General features: G+C 36.1%; 8 protein-coding genes across 8 annotated transcripts; 3 read left to right on the top strand and 5 right to left on the bottom strand. All coding sequences in view use genetic code 12, as the record gives it.

The window, feature by feature from the left end:
• Positions 1 to 252: 252 nt before the first annotated feature.
• SPAPADRAFT_136443 (sugar porter family MFS transporter) lies at positions 253 to 1,893 on the top strand (the record flags this gene model as incomplete). The annotated part of the gene is made up of 1 exon (XM_007374953.1): positions 253 to 1,893. One exon carries the CDS (start codon positions 253 to 255, stop codon positions 1,891 to 1,893), a length of 1,641 nt encoding a protein of 546 aa, XP_007375015.1.
• Positions 1,894 to 2,120: 227 nt separating this feature from the next.
• SPAPADRAFT_151697 (uncharacterized protein) lies at positions 2,121 to 3,976 on the bottom strand (the record flags this gene model as incomplete). Its single annotated transcript, XM_007374952.1, has 1 exon — positions 2,121 to 3,976. One exon carries the CDS (start codon positions 3,974 to 3,976, stop codon positions 2,168 to 2,170), a length of 1,809 nt encoding a protein of 602 aa, XP_007375014.1.
• A 347-nt stretch (positions 3,977 to 4,323) lies between these two features.
• SPAPADRAFT_151691 (uncharacterized protein) lies at positions 4,324 to 7,705 on the bottom strand (the record flags this gene model as incomplete). The annotated part of the gene is made up of 2 exons (XM_007374950.1): positions 4,324 to 6,886; positions 7,103 to 7,705. 2 exons carry the CDS (start codon positions 7,415 to 7,417, stop codon positions 4,964 to 4,966), a joined length of 2,238 nt encoding a protein of 745 aa, XP_007375012.1.
• SPAPADRAFT_136073 (RpiB/LacA/LacB family sugar-phosphate isomerase) lies at positions 4,488 to 4,958 on the top strand (the record flags this gene model as incomplete). The annotated part of the gene is made up of 1 exon (XM_007374951.1): positions 4,488 to 4,958. The coding sequence occupies one exon, from the start codon at positions 4,488 to 4,490 to the stop codon at positions 4,956 to 4,958; it is 471 nt and encodes a 156-aa protein (XP_007375013.1).
• A 436-nt stretch (positions 7,706 to 8,141) lies between the features above and the next one.
• On the top strand, positions 8,142 to 10,253 carry RAD32 (DNA-directed DNA polymerase eta; the record flags this gene model as incomplete). Its single annotated transcript, XM_007374949.1, has 1 exon — positions 8,142 to 10,253. The coding sequence occupies one exon, from the start codon at positions 8,142 to 8,144 to the stop codon at positions 10,251 to 10,253; it is 2,112 nt and encodes a 703-aa protein (XP_007375011.1).
• SPAPADRAFT_71334 (uncharacterized protein) lies at positions 9,073 to 13,495 on the bottom strand (the record flags this gene model as incomplete). The annotated part of the gene is made up of 2 exons (XM_007374948.1): positions 9,073 to 13,356; positions 13,491 to 13,495. The coding sequence occupies 2 exons, from the start codon at positions 13,493 to 13,495 to the stop codon at positions 10,266 to 10,268; spliced, it is 3,096 nt and encodes a 1,031-aa protein (XP_007375010.1).
• Positions 13,496 to 13,617: 122 nt separating this feature from the next.
• SPAPADRAFT_137800 (mitochondrial 54S ribosomal protein mL38) lies at positions 13,618 to 14,754 on the bottom strand (the record flags this gene model as incomplete). Its single annotated transcript, XM_007374947.1, has 1 exon — positions 13,618 to 14,754. The coding sequence occupies one exon, from the start codon at positions 14,752 to 14,754 to the stop codon at positions 13,618 to 13,620; it is 1,137 nt and encodes a 378-aa protein (XP_007375009.1).
• A 266-nt stretch (positions 14,755 to 15,020) lies between these two features.
• SPAPADRAFT_50369 (uncharacterized protein) lies at positions 15,021 to 15,572 on the bottom strand (the record flags this gene model as incomplete). The annotated part of the gene is made up of 1 exon (XM_007374946.1): positions 15,021 to 15,572. One exon carries the CDS (start codon positions 15,570 to 15,572, stop codon positions 15,021 to 15,023), a length of 552 nt encoding a protein of 183 aa, XP_007375008.1.
• Between the last annotated feature and the right edge of the window lie 288 nt (positions 15,573 to 15,860).

Below are 15,860 nucleotides of genomic sequence, written 5' to 3'. Positions count from 1 at the left end.
ATTATGGTGGAGGTACAAAAAAATTGTGACAGATTTTTATCAAATCTCAGGTTATTGTTAGTGTATCGTAGAAAGACAAACCCCACATTTGTTCCATTGTATAAACTATCGGGAAAAAGAAAAGTGCCTGATACGGCAAACAAATGAACAATACAACCCTTGACACAGACTTTGACTCATTCAGTATATATATCACGGCTATTCTTCCCGATTTACTGAATTTGCCACACCAGAAATCATAAAACGTTAACTATGACTTCCTATAATAAAGATAACTCATCGTTACTGCAAGAAAGTGTTACTTCAAGCGGTAATAATCACTTAGACTCCAGTGATGATTCTAATACATACACTTACTTAGGAATGAAAGGGCAAAGGTTACATCATGCCATTTCTTTTCTTGCTGGTATGGGGTTTTTGCTTTTTGGTTATGATCAAGGTGTCATGGGTTCTTTGTTAACCTTGCCAACATTTAGAAACACTTTCGAATCGATTGATACCACTAGATATCCAGACCGTGCAACTTTCCAAGGTTTTGTTATTGCTATTTATGAAATTGGTTGTTTAGCTGGTGCCCTCTCTACCATGTACATCGGTGATAAAATTGGAAGAAGAAAGACAATTTTCATTGGTTGTATTATTATGATTATCGGTGCCATTATTCAAGCTTCTTCCTTTTCTGTTGGTCAGCTAATTGTTGGTAGAATTGTTACTGGTCTTGGTAATGGTATGAACACAGCTACTGTTCCTATGTGGCAATCTGAATGTGCCAAGAGTAAAGACAGAGGTAGATTGGTTATGGTCCAAGGTGCTTTAATCACTGGTGGTATTTGCATCTCCTATTGGATCGATTTTGGTTTCTTCTTTATTAAAAATAGTTCAGTTTCTTGGCGTTTTCCAATTGCTTTCCAAATTTTCTTTCCATTATTCATTTTACCTTTCATTTTAAGATTACCAGAATCTCCAAGATGGTTGTTAAAAACAGGTGATATGCAAGAAGCTGCCAGAGTTTTCTCTTCCCTTGATGATGTTCCAGTTAATCATCCAACTATTGTTTACGAAGTTAATGAAATTGCCGAATCTTTAGAGAAAGAAAGAAGTGACGCTACCAACAAATCCAAATTCCGTCTTTTATTTATTCAAGGTGAAACCAAGAACTTCCATAGAACATGCTTAGCTGTTTGGTCTCAAATTATGCAACAGATTACTGGTATTAACTTGATCACTTATTATGCCGGTACTATCTTTGAAAATTATATCGGTATGAGTCCCTTAAATTCCAGAATTTTAGCTGCTGCCAATGGTACCGAATATTTCCTTGCTTCTTGGATTGCCTTCTACACCATTGAAAGATTTGGTAGAAGAAAGTTAATGTTGTTTGGTGCTGCTGGTCAAGCTGCCTCTATGGCTATTTTGACAGGTACCACCTGGGCTGCAAGTCCTAAGAATGAAAACAATAGTTCTGCCGGTGTTGCTGCTGCTGTTTTCCTTTTTATCTTTAATACCTTCTTTGCTGTTGGATGGTTAGGTATGACTTGGTTATATCCTGCCGAAATCACACCATTGAATATTAGAGCTGCATCTAATGGTTTGAGTACTGCTGCCAACTGGTCATTCAACTTTATGGTGGTTATGATTACTCCAATTGCTTTTGAAAATATTGATTACTACACTTATACTATTTTTGCTGTCATCAACTTGTTAATGGTTCCAACTGTGTACTATTTCTATCCAGAAACGGCTGGTCGTTCTTTGGAAGAAATGGACAAGATTTTTGAATTATCAAATACTTCAACTCCATGGGACGTTGTTAAGATTGCTCGTGAATTACCTTACGAAAGCCAAACCCGTGAAGGTGACATTGAAAAGGTTGCCATTGAACACATCGAGTAGATGAGTAGTTTATATAGTTTGTAATTTATAATTATTCGATCTTCAATATAGTATTAATTAAATAATAATAAAATGATATAATGTTATGTATCTGATTAACCCACATTTAGGAATCATTGAACTATAGTTAGCTATCCGAATATTTAGTTTTTTTTTATATATATGGTATGATAGCTGTGGCTATAGCTACATAATTTCAAGTTACTTATTCTCTGATTTGTTATTTTATTCTATTACTATTTGACTATAAATCAAACATATGTCTACTTCAACATTATAAAGCAAGAGCTGAAATCACTTCATAAATACCATAAGCACCAGGATCAGGAGGGAAGTCAGTGAAATCTTCCAAGCCACCAACATAGGTAGCCCTACCAAGCTTTGGTTTCAACTTCCTAGTTCCTTCAGCTGCTTCGAAGGCAACTTCCACTGCATTTGATATATTCCTGGTGTTACTAAAACAATCAACAAAAGGGATTAACACATCCATGACAGTTCTATGACCTTGTCTTGCTTTAGTATAATTGTATAAATTTTCAAGGCCAAAACTTAATGCAGCTGCAAAAATATCCAGAACCTCTTGGGAGGGGTTCTTTCTCAATTCCTCTTCAACCTTATTAACTACTGATTTCATAAAAATGGAAATGATTGCACCTAATGTTCCACCCATATCGTCCTTTATAATACCCAAAACAACATGTAAAACTCTCAAGATGGAGCCAGAAGCAGCGATATTATCCTCATTCAATTTCTTCAACACTAATTCAGCACCAGTTCTTAAACCATAACCACAATCACCATCACCTAATTTTGTGTCCCATTCAGTTAAATCTGGTTCCTTAGCTATAACTCTTTCCGAAGCAGTACGGACAATAGCTTCCAACTTCTTAGGATCAATATGAAATACATCAGGTGTACCTGTATGGGTAGACATTTCGTCATCATAATGAATAAAGTTTTGAATGATTCTGTTATTTTGAATAGGTTTATTAGTAGCGAATTTAGAATTTGGCCAACAAATAGCATTTGTATTTGCATCAAGTAACTTAAATATCTCTTCAGTTGAAAATGTTTTGGTTGCAGCAGTGGTAGCGTTGAAAAGGGTGATGGTAAAAATCTGAGCATTGAATGAACCAACAAAGTTTCCAGTATATACTCTAGATGGAACAATATACAACTCTTTCAATGCTTCCAACGTGGCAAACAAGATATTTTTCTCTTCAATTACAGGAACACCACCAAGATTATTTACCAATAAAACGATTTGATCACCTTCAGAATGCTTGAAAAAACCACGACTTTCATCGTTCAAAATCATATCCAATAAAGCAGAAACCAATTCTTCATTTGTTGGAATGTAATCTAATTTTTGAACTCCTGGTTCATTATGGATACCCAACCCAATTTCTAACTGGTTTTGTCCAAGTTTACCAAAATCAACATTCATGTCATAACCTGGAATATGGACATGGTCTAACCCAGCATTGATAGAGGCAGTGCAGTCATTTACTGATTTTCCAAGTTCATAAACATCATCAATGTTATAGCCAGCTTTAGAAGCTGCACCCATCAACTTAGATACAATGGAAATACCAGCCAAAGTACGTCTTCCAACTAAAGAATTCGAGCTCTGTTTCACGCTGACATCATCAGTTACTCTAAGAACACGGATTTTCTCGGGACCATACCTTGCAATCAAGTCCTGAGCTGCCATGCCAAAATAAAGGTTATCACCCGTATAATTGGTCAAGATGAAAATACAACCCGCCCATTCTTGGTCAGAACTACCAAGTTCATGACAAATCTTCTCAGCTGCTTTAACGTTCTTGTAATTTGGAGAAGCAAATACATTTCCTTGTGCCACTGCAGAAAGCATCCCATCACCAACCAATCCATAAAACCCAGGTTCATGTCCAGATCCACCTCCACTAATCAAGGCAACCTTGGAACGATCAAATTTGTTGTTGTAAATAACCTGTTCCTTTTCTAAAAGAGAAAGAAATTCATATTGATAGGTAATAGCCTTTAAACAATTAGGTACAAGTTGTCCCACATCTTTGGGTAAGAAATGCTTATTTGACATGTTTTAATTGAATACTTGATGAAGAGCAAACTAGTTCAAAAACTAAGATCTAAAACTAGGGCTATTTTCAGATTTATGTACCCCACCAACCATACTCATTGTATATACCACTTTTCCAACCTTTTTCAAATCTATAATTGTCAGCAATAAACTAATTCTCCCGAGTAAATGCCCAAGAATGGTTCCTTCACCTCCACCCTTTGGTGGATCCACCTATTTTTAGTTTCCACCATTTATTGTTTTTTTTTAGTAAGCTTTCCCCACATTTTCACTACTTCGGAACAATTATTTTCGGTGGAGGTTGCGGTGGAGGATTGGTTTTTCAGTGACAAGTTTTGGTGGAGGTGTTGGGTGGATACTATCCAGCAGGCAAGAATAATGGGGGGTCTAGTACATACATTAGACGGTGGGGTAAAGCTCCTAGAAGTATTTTACCCTATTAGTTACCCACAATCTTGAAATCATGCTTGAATTTTTGATTTTCTTAACTTTTTTTTTTGAATACTCTAAAATGACTACCCAAAAATTCAGAATTGTTATCGGATGTGATCAAGCTGGTTACGAATATAAAGAACAGATTAAGAAGGACTTAACACACAACCCTAATGTTATCGAAATTGTTGATGTCGGTGTAGATTCCAATTGCAATTCTACTGCTTATCCCTTGGTTGCAACTACGGCAGCTGAAAAAGTTGCAAATCGAGAAGCTGATCGTGGAATAATTATTTGTGGAACTGGATTAGGTGTTGCCATTTCTGCAAACAAAGTTAAGGGAATAAGAGCAGCAACTGCACATGACTCATTTAGTGTTGAAAGAAGTATATTATCTAATAATTGTCAAATTTTATGTATGGGACAAAGGGTGATTGGGTTGGAACTAGCTAGAAGATTAGCACAAGAATGGCTATCATACGTGTTTGATGATTCAAGTTCTTCTGCTGCAAAAGTTGCACAAATAGAAAAGTATGAGTATGCACATTAGATTAGCTATATAGGATATGTACTTACAACATGCTCCATTTGTTCAACCAATTCAACACAATAACTCCATTTACAATTACGTAATAGATGTAAAACGTAGCACACAACACTTAAAGTGCTCATTTGACCTTCAGATTGGTTATCCTCTTTCCTCATTTCCTTATTCAAAATGCTGGAAATATATTCAGCCGCATCTCGTCTGGATAATTCATAGTCAATATCTCCATTAGGAAGAAAATAATTGCAATTTTCACTGGTATAGGCTCTTTCTCTCTTCATTTCACGACACCAAATAATAAGTGCTGCCATATGAGCTGTCAGAGGAACATGAGAGAATGTGTTTATAGTTTCTTCATTATTATGGACCAATCTGAGAAACATACAAGCTTCTACCAATGCAACTCTTCCATATATGGATTTGGCCCATTGATCAATCATCACATCATTTCTATCATGTTCAATTTCTTTGAGACCCTGAACTTTATCTGAAGTAAAACTTTTATATTCCAACGCAAACTTTTTAATCGCAGGAATATCTCCATAAAGACAAAATAGACCCGTGTAATAAAAACTAACATTGGCCCAGGATGCATTGGTTGGACCATAGTCATTTAATGTTAAAATTAAATTACTAGAATTTGTTTGACCCTCTCCCTTAGATTTAACTTGTTCTTCGTATAATTTAACATGTAAATCAAAATAATCCTTCCACTTTAAAAATCCCTTCTCTAATCTACTGAAATATTCCGAAAGCTTTTGATTAGAAACAATTCCTAAATCGAACAAATTTTGACCTCGCATATCATAACATATTCTTACGAGTCCATGCAAGATAATATATCTTGAAAATAATGAATAACAATCAAGCAGATATTCCATGTCTTGTTTAGAATGCATCATTGATTTCAAGCTCCAAAGAAACGTGGGCCATGTGCTGACATGAACAGTTTGGTCCGAGTGGAGAGATTCAATGTGCTCACCTTCTGGTATGGGCTTACCATTAGAAGCACCATTACTTTCATGAGGAATTCTTGGATGGGATAACAAACCCTTAGGTTGTTTTTGATATTCGTTTATAAATTTGAAAGGATCTGTACAATTCCACACTTCATCGGTACAAGGCAATTCTAACTTGATGTCAAATGCAGTCAATAGCTCTAACTTACTAAAGATTGCATGTTGAGTATCACAAATAAATTCAAAAAAGACTGCTCTTTTGCAAGACTCATAGTGTATCCATTCACGCCACTGGTTTGAAAGGGCGTCACCAGTAGCATCTTTATTCACTACTGGTTCAGTCAAATTTTCAAATAAACCGCTAAATTTCATGTACATGATATTAGCCCCATGGTCAATTTGGGCAATTTTACATAGTTGGGAGTCAGCAAAATTTTTAGCACAAAAGTTATGTAAAAGTAAGGCCTGAATTAATGGCAAAGGAAGTTCTGTTCGTTCTTCAATCACATCATAAATAACTCTTCGAAATTTCTTGTTAAGAGCAATGGATGTTTCATACTCGATTTTATCCAATGAATGGGCCATTCCAATGACTATTATGCTGACTAATAAATAGATATTTATTGTGTTGGGATCGAACGTGGCTTGATGAATGATGGGGAAAGTTTGGGCGAAATTAAACCAATAAAGATCCAAATATTCTTCGAATCTTTTCAATGAAGTTTGTTGTAAAGGATCCAATGGAAACAATAAAATAATTTTCAGTCGAGTTTCTTCAGTCATTGATATCTTATTGTTATTAAATGCACTATTGGTATCTTCGTTGTATAAATTCTGGTACATTGAGGTCGGTATATCATTTGGAATACCTGCAGGGGAGCGAAATAATTCTTCATTATTCAGCGCTAGATCGCTGAAGAGCCAGTACATATTGTCCATTGGAGAAACATCGTTGAAGAACCAGTATAAATTCTTGTCGTCCGAAGATTGAGAAGGAGCAGGTCTTGCTTGTATGAATTCACGAGATATTCTCTCGTTAACACCAACAGGCACCAATCTATACTCTTCTCTCTTTGCAAAAACTCCATTGATCAGCGGTAAAATAATTGATGGTTGACGCGGCGGTGCAGGAAGACTGTGTATATCGCTGAGTGATCTTGATATCCCTAGTCTGCTGGCGGGTCGAACTATCAGATGATCATGCATAGGAGGGGGAGTATTAGTAGTAGCAGAAGGACCTGCAATTAAAGGTATTATCGCTTTAGGTTGTGTATATTGTGGATTCTCCTCAGGACTGCTATTCGCCGGATTGATATGCTCTATCCATCTTCTTCGGTGAGATTTTGACTTGCAATGTTTTGAAAACAAGTCACTTCTGGTAAACGTCAAATTACATTCCTTGCATACAAACGGTCTAATGTTCTGGTGGTTCTTTTCATGGCGATACAAGTATTCCTTTCTTGTAAAGCCTTTATAACAAGTTGAACATATAAACGCAGACATGCTGTTTCGCCTGGCGTCGACTCGACTTGTTGAATGTAAAAAAATTGTGTGTAATTAATTAGTCAAATTTAACTCTTAAATAATTGAAAAAAGAGCCTTAAAAAATACATTGTGGGGAAAACTTGCGGGGACTTCAAACACACACACAAATATTGCAAACAGCTTTCACTGGTATACGTTGAAACGTTCATATATGGAGTGACAATTGATTGCAGTCTCAGTTTGTTTCAAAATATCTCATTAAAGATATAAAACTCTTGGCTGAGTCTCTCATATAGTTGCCTAAAGCAAAGGAAAAAGCTTAACCAAAAAAAAATATTTTTCTTCTCAAAATATTCACAATAAAAATATCCCGTTGAGTTAAAGAAATTTCAAGCGAGTTTTAAAAGCAAAAGAGCAAACCTGTTCAACGAAGCCAGGACAGTAAAAAAAATCAGCTCGCACTCAGGATCGAACTAAGGACCAACAGATTTGCAATCTGCTGCGCTACCACTGCGCCATACGAGCCGAATTATGAATCAGAAAAATTCTTGCATTTCCCAGTGTAGGAGTAATCACATGCATTTCATCACGTGAGAACAACAACAACAACCAGAGGGAGGCCCGATACCACTAAATTTGATCTGAGTAGAATGGTTGTAAATCTTTTTGGCATCACATTACTAATGAAAAGTGACAGAAGTGAACCAACTACATGAAAAGAATATAGTAAAACAGAAAGATAATGTCCGTGAAACCAACAAAAGACGCGTCACCTCCAGAATCCGATCTTTTAACAGCACCCAAACCATCACAATTCACGTATCAAGATTTCTGGGATTTGAATGACCCGGCAAAGGCATATCTCCTGCCGCTTTCTACCATTGGATTAGTGGATCAAAATGCATTTTTTGCCCAAGTGGAGCAGATACGTTTAGGTTTGTCCGACCAAGATCCTGTCGTATGTGCTCAATGGCAATCATTGATCGCGGTAAGTTACGCGGCTCGTAAATTCGGAATTGGGAGAATGGACAGTATTAAATCTGCAAAAGAAAAATGTCCCAAATTGATAGTAGCTCATGCTGCTGTGTACAAGCGAGGAGAATCTCATTGGTCCTATATAGATGGCCTTCCAGATGCTGCAAATCACAAGGTTTCTCTTGATACATACCGTCGAGAAAGCAGAAAAATCGTGCGTTTGATTCAGCAACGGTTTGATTTAGTTGAAAAGGCCAGTGTGGATGAGAGTTATATTGATTTTGGAAGGAAAATATATGAGAAAATGTTGAAGCTATTCCCCGAATTATCCAGGCAACCTGGCGACCCCAGCGAATATCTTCCAACAATACCAGACAAGCTACCGATAGAAATACAGTGGGAAGGAGTGGTTATACCGAGCGATTCAGAAATACAAAGAGATGATAACGCACAAGAGCAAATAGGTAAACCTAAAATCGAAGATTGGGATGACATATGTCTAATTGTTGCCTCGAAAGAAATGTTGAACCTACGCAAGGTAATTCATGACGAGCTAGGATATACAACATCTGCGGGACTAGCCCGAAATAAATTAATGGCAAAATTAGCTGGTGGGTTTAAGAAACCAGATAATCAAACAATAATCCGAAACTGTGCTCTTAATAGATTCCTTACCAATTTTGAATTGACTGATATTACAGGAATGGGAGGTAAGTTGGGTGAAAATTTGATGTACCGCTTGGAGGTTCCAGCAGATAAGAACTCAATTACATACATTAGAGATAATTATACTCTTGAAATGCTACAAGAAGAGATTAAAGAAGATCCAGAATTGGCCTTGAAAATTTACCAGATTGTTCGAGGATTGCGATCCACGGAGTTAACAAGTTGGATAGAATTAAAATCAATGACGTCTACGAAAAACTACCTCCCACAGAAGCCATTGCAAAATTTAGGAGAGGCGTATGGTTGGCTTAAGGTGTTTGCAGGGGATTTATATAATAGATTGATAGACCTAGACTATGAGAACCTAGACTTGCTGAAATCAAAGTTGTCCAAGAAGGAAAAAGGAATCATCAAGAGACCAAAAACTCTTACAATTGGAATTCACTCTACCACAGGTATAAGACAGACAATGCAAATGTCGATTCCATGCTTCAGGGATCTTGACCGATTAAAGGAAATCATAGAGGATGGTGGATATAGTCTATTGAGAGGTTTTTTGGAATCCGCAACAAACATAAGTGCCATGAATGGTCAGATCACAATGAAAGCACTTTATGAAGGAGATCCTTATAAAGTTAAAATCCTTCCATTGAGAAACATGTCATTATCGGTTTCCAACTTTACAACACTAAGTGAAAATGCCCTAATAGAATCATATGCCACCAAGAACAATACCAATACCGCTTCCAGTGAACTAAAACAAATCAATGAATCCATTAGATCAAAGAGAGAATCGACACCACCAGAAGTTACTGCTAAAAACTTATCCAAATCGGATAAGGAGCATATTTCCAAAATGTTTGAAGCTTTCCAGGTAGAACAGTCTGTATCATTACACGAACGAGAACGAGAACTGACCGCAAAGCCCAAGGTTAATCCTGATAATATTTATAAACTATTTAATGACTTTCATGAACTGACTCAAAATGCACGGCTCCCAGATACTGCCATAAAAAATAACCAGAAGAGGAAGCATAACAGCATTGATATCCTACGTAAACTACAGAAGAAGCCCAAACGAAGCTTGCTTGAAGAGTTAATCGAGTCAAAATTTTGTCCCAAATGTAAGATAGCAGTTGACGATGCTTTGGATCATAATGACTTTCACATAGCAATGGAGCTTTCAGAAAAGCTTAATGGTAGCAGCAATTAATAGAATTTAATTTTAATTATCCATTTGTAAAACCAAGTTCATAATTTTCTGCCTATCCTGTCTTTGATGCTCCTTCTCTTTTAATATAGATTCAGCAAATTTGTTATCGCTAGGAAGGTTCAATTGCTTTACATTTGTCTTTTTACCACTTCTTGTTAATAGTCCAAACGAGACCTTGGAAGAATCGTTTCCATTGTTTTTAATTTCATTGGCAACAAGAACTTGCCGTGGCACTGGCATGTTTAGTTTACCTCTAGCACCACCTTGTTGCGGCCTTGCAGAAATGTTGTATGATTCAATCATAATTTTCTGGAACTCTTTATCAATGTCATCCGAGAACTTCTTAGCCTCCTCTATCCTTACTCTTTCAGGTTCGGGCACTTCATTTTCCACGTCACTGTCTTCGTCCTCATCTTCATCTTCATCGTCGCCTTCATCATCTGAAGAGTCATCATCATCCTCCTCCTCTTCATCATCATCGTCACCATCACTATCATCCTCATCTTCTGGATCGATGTATTCATCATAATCTAATTCTTCATCAGCAATATTGTCGTCATCATCTTCATCATCCATAAGTTGAGACTCAACCTCCTTCTTGGTTTGAATCAGCTCTTGAAGCTTCTGGACCACTTCTCTGATAGTTTCGTAGCGTTTGACAGTAGACACATCCTCATATTTTGCAAACAAATCTGTTAATTTGAACTGAAGTTCCACAGGAAGTGGAGTTTGCTTACAAAATATGTAATATTGCAAAAAGGTAGTAAAAACACCTAATAATTCTTTGTTGATTTCGTTTTTCTTTTTAAGATCAGATGCTTGCTTAGCAGGCGATTTCTTCTTTGGGGAAATATCAGAATCAACAATTATCGATTTTATAGAAAGAAGCAATAAGCAACACAACTGAATTCTGAAGTAATTGTCAGGCAAGTCAATCTCGACTTCCCAATTATTTGGTAATGGTTGATTGTTAGGATGACCAGAACAAAGAATTCGATACAATAAATCATTAAGCAACTTAAACTGGACTATTTTCTTGTTATATAATTCAGCAACAAGTTTAATCTGGGACATTCTGACTCTATTCATCCTATAGTCATTCAATTCCAATCCACGAATAATATTTTCAATCAAAGTATCAATGGTATAAACCACAATTTTCTTGTGGTTTTTAGAATACATTTGCAACACTTCTGCCAATGCTGGAAGATTGTCATAATTTACCAATTCAGGATGAGCAAAACAGTCCAAAACAGTATCACAGCTTTCTTCATCTGTTTGGATATGCAATTTGTTAAGTAATCGAATGATAACGGGAACAGATTTTGCATCTAATTCTACCCGAATTAAACGTTGAATGAATTGTTGCTTTAATGAAAGGGTAGATTTTTCTCTTTGAACTTTGGTATTTGCAGGAGGGTTGACAATTAAAAGTAAATTGTTGATGGCTAATTTGTCATTGATTTTCAAATTTGATTTCTTCAGCTTTTCTTTTAACAATTCAATCATTTCAACCATCAAATCCTTATATTCAGGTTCATTCATTAAAAATCTACCTACGTTTTCATAGAACACCGCCAATATATCAATGTTATTGGTGGCAGATATATTAAGTGTTAATGTTCTAATCTTGTGAAAAATTAAATGAATAGGAACCATTTTAAATTTAATCAATTCAACAAAGAATAAAATATTCTTGAAGTTCAACTTGTTTTGGTAAAGTTGATGTCTGAAACCCTTGTCTAAATAGGTAATCAATTCTTCAATCAAGTCAGACAAGTTGATTTCGTTTATTTTCAAAAATCGAGCATAATATTTCAAATTGCTAACATTGGAAGTTTCAATAAAGAACCTCATAATTCTATTCTTGGTTGCTTTGTTATTCAAATTCAAATTATTAAACTCAACCACTAACTGCTCCAAGTCATTAGCCCCAACATCTTCAAGTCGATTCAAAAAATCTTGAATTCTTTCACCATCTTTTGAAGAAACCGATTTAGAATTTTCCATAGAAGTAGAATCCATAATTTCACCCAACAGCGGTATTACAGTATAGAATGTCTTTTCTTTGATATCTTCCCATACACCATTAAGATCGTCTTCGTTCAAAGACTTTGATTTGACTAGTTCTACCACGGAATCAGGTTCCTGCTTGGTGTCTTCTTCATCTAAATTCCAATTCAACGGAGGAATATCCAATGTATCTGATAAAAATTCTGCAGTCAGTTTGAATTTTTCATATCTCGATTTTACATCATCCAATTCTACTTGAATTTCTTCTAAAATTCTTCCTGTTCTGATTGATGCTTTGTTGTTTCTTTCAGTGAGTTGTTTTACTCGCTTCTTTAAATCCACAGTTATATCAAATACAGCTTTAGAATAAATTGAAAATATCTGCACTAAAACGTTACGAACTTCAAACAGAAGAAGAACGTTGTCATCGTTACATATAATGTTCTGAAATCTCTTTAAAAATGACTGGATTACACTCAAAGAATTACCCAGTTTTAATTCAAAATTCATCAAATCCTTAATGACGACAATTAATATTGGTTCTGATGCTTGCTTGCCAAACTTAAGTAACAATTCATGAGGAATCAGATCTTTATTACAATCTTTCAAAACACGAAAGACACCAATGATATAGAACTCTCCAACCAATCTAAGTAAATTTCTTTGACGTACAATTCTAGATTGCTCTTCCTTTTCATCTATGTCACTCTGATGGGATCTTACAGGGTTGGATATACCAACCAAAACATGGATCAACAATTGTGGCGTGAATAGAGTGGTGAATCTTTGGTGAAAAGCTGACACGATCTCAATGGCCGCCAATATATCATCACTTTTGGAGACTTTATACAACGCTTCCACTAAATTGACAATAACTTCGGACAAGTACTTTTCGATGGAAACAGTTTCTATGTCCTTGAGCACAGACTTGTATTGATCTGAGTTGACACCAGTCTTGATCTTTTTAATAAAGGCGGTATTCTTTTTCAAGGAAGAGTCCAATTTGGCTGCCACTTTGTAGACATGCTCGCCATTCCAGGCTTTTGTATTTAAATCAAGTAATTCTTTCCTTCTGTTATCTAATTCAGAGCTCATTATACATGGTTAGATCGAAGGATTATGTATGTGTAACCTGGTATCTTGTTGGTGTTGTCGCCAGAGAAGGGTTGTAAATATAGGCCAGTTTGAAAGAAAGAGCAAATTTCCTTTTTCTGTTGTTCGCACGACATTTTGGGTCAAAAAGTTTTAAACGACATTTTTACCAGATGGCTGCAACTACCAATTCTACATCAACTTGGATGCTAAACGAATCATTTATTTACAAGGTTTATATACATTAAACAAGACTCTTTTATTGGGGTAATGGTTCAATACCTCTGACTCTGTGGAAAACTCTTCCCTTGCCCAAACCATACATTTCTCTAACTTGATTGACACTTCTATCAAAGCCTTGTCTCCAAACATGAGCACCAACGGGTATCAATCCTTGTTCTTGGACAAATGTTCTGATGTCAAAATGTTTTCTAGCAACTGGTTTAATGTCCAATGGCTTGGTTTGTCTGAATACCCAGAGACAAGCTCTTTGGGTTGGGGTGTTCTTTTCAGGAACCAATGGCTCGAAATCGGCAAGAGTATATTCTTCACCCTTAGTTAGTAATTTTGAAGGGTCAATAGTGTTGTCAACATTGTCTAAAGGAACATTGGCTAATGCGTAATGGAGAGTAGTTGAAAATGAGTTGGCTGGTAAATCTGGAGTATCTGGGTTAACCAATAATACAGAATATAAGTTTTTACCATCAACACGTTCAAATTCTTGAATCTTGATAGTAGGAGGTTGCGATACAGCAATTGTGGGTAACATTTCACCTGGAACAATCCAGTGAGAAAATTCCGAGTCAGAGTTGTGGCCAAATCTAATTTTGACATCACATTTTGGTTCGAGGGTTGGTAATGTGTCTGGAATCACATGCAATTGTTCTAATCTTTGCATGGTAACCATTAAATCATATTTTTTCCATTTTTGTTCCAAGGCTTTTCTGTAGACTGGTTGGGTTTTATCAAGCGAATCTGGATCATTGAAACTGCTATTGTACATAACTTCAGGGTTTTGAATTTCGGCTCTAATAAGTAAGGTGTCAATTTGATCCTTCAATTGTTTGATCGACTCTTCATCTTTGGTTTGAGCCAACTGTTGCTCCAATTTTTCAACTTGATTATATAAGTCTTCAGCCTTTTGCTCTAAGATTTCGTAAGCCATAGCAAAGGTTGAATCAATTTCATTAGGAGAGTGGTAAGCTGCTCTTCTTGAATGACTTATCATAGATCCAGGTCCATCCGTAGATTTTCCAAATAAATTGTTGTTGATTGCTTCATTACTAAGTTTTAAACTTGGAGATCTTTTGGAAAAGTTGGACCAAACTTTTTGAGAAGATGTACTGTTACTTCTTCTGAATTCTTTGGAACCACGGGCGACAACTCTTCTTAACATCTTTTATGGATTCTAGTCAACTTTTTCAGTCACACGCCAGCTTGTTTCGTTATACAAGAAAGTTTTTCAAAACTTTTTTTTCACCTCACCTAACTAAAGAGGACTGAAAATTACACGCACTAAATATGTTTGTTAGGTCTGACATTTACGCATATAAGTCTACTATTTGGCAGCAAATTCCATTTCTCTAATCTATTAAATATATATACATATACGGGAGTACTTAATAAAGATGTGATGACTGTGACCTGCACAACATCACATAATCATTGACAAATATAAGAAGGAGTCAAAGGTAAAGAATCAGTCTTCATAAATTGGCTATCATCATCAATATTCATTGTTGGGAATAAACCAGGCACAACTGGGTTTTCTGAATCACTATAATCGTCTGAATCTATAGTGGTTTGCTGGCTCAAGCTCGGAGAAGAGTCTGAACTCAGCCATTGTATTTGCACAGGTTCGTCATTTTTTATTTGTTCTTGCATATGTTGAGGCTCGTGGTTAAAACTCAATGCATCATAATTAGTACTAGCATTAGGAAATAAACCTTGCTGGTCGGACTTTTCTAGAAGTTGTTCGGGACAGCTTCTTTCTAGCATCTCCCCATAATAGTTGGATTCATGAAAAGGTTGATCTAAGAAAAGGGATTGAAACTCAGGAGTATTTTGTGGTGACTTTGATTCCACCGGAAATAGTATTTGGTTGCAAGGTTTATGGAGCGGTTGTGGGTCTTCAACTTGTAATATATCAGGCGAGCATGATTGCATCAGAGTAAAAAATGCATTATACAGCTGAACTGGAAGGAACTGATCCATGAGAAATGAACAAAACCCACATAAATTTGTGGAGGCAAGGCTATTAAATATATAGAAGAGCAAGCAAACACAATAAAAATTCTTGGGCAAAGAAAATTGAAACAATCAAATTGTGTTATATTTTGCAATTTGTTCGCATCATTGTGCATATCCGTTCTTCATAAATGGCTTTATTACCAATTTGACTCTCGCCATAGACGGAAGCCAAGAACAATAAAAGAAAATGCAAGAAAGCCGAGTAATTTTTGTAAGGCAAATCATGACTCAAATTTCGCAAGGCGTATTAGC

Source organism: Spathaspora passalidarum (genome assembly GCF_000223485.1).
Source record: "Spathaspora passalidarum NRRL Y-27907 unplaced genomic scaffold SPAPAscaffold_3, whole genome shotgun sequence".
Classification (NCBI taxonomy): Eukaryota; Fungi; Ascomycota; class Pichiomycetes; order Serinales; family Debaryomycetaceae; genus Spathaspora; species Spathaspora passalidarum.
This window is presented reverse-complemented; position numbering and strand designations above follow the sequence as displayed.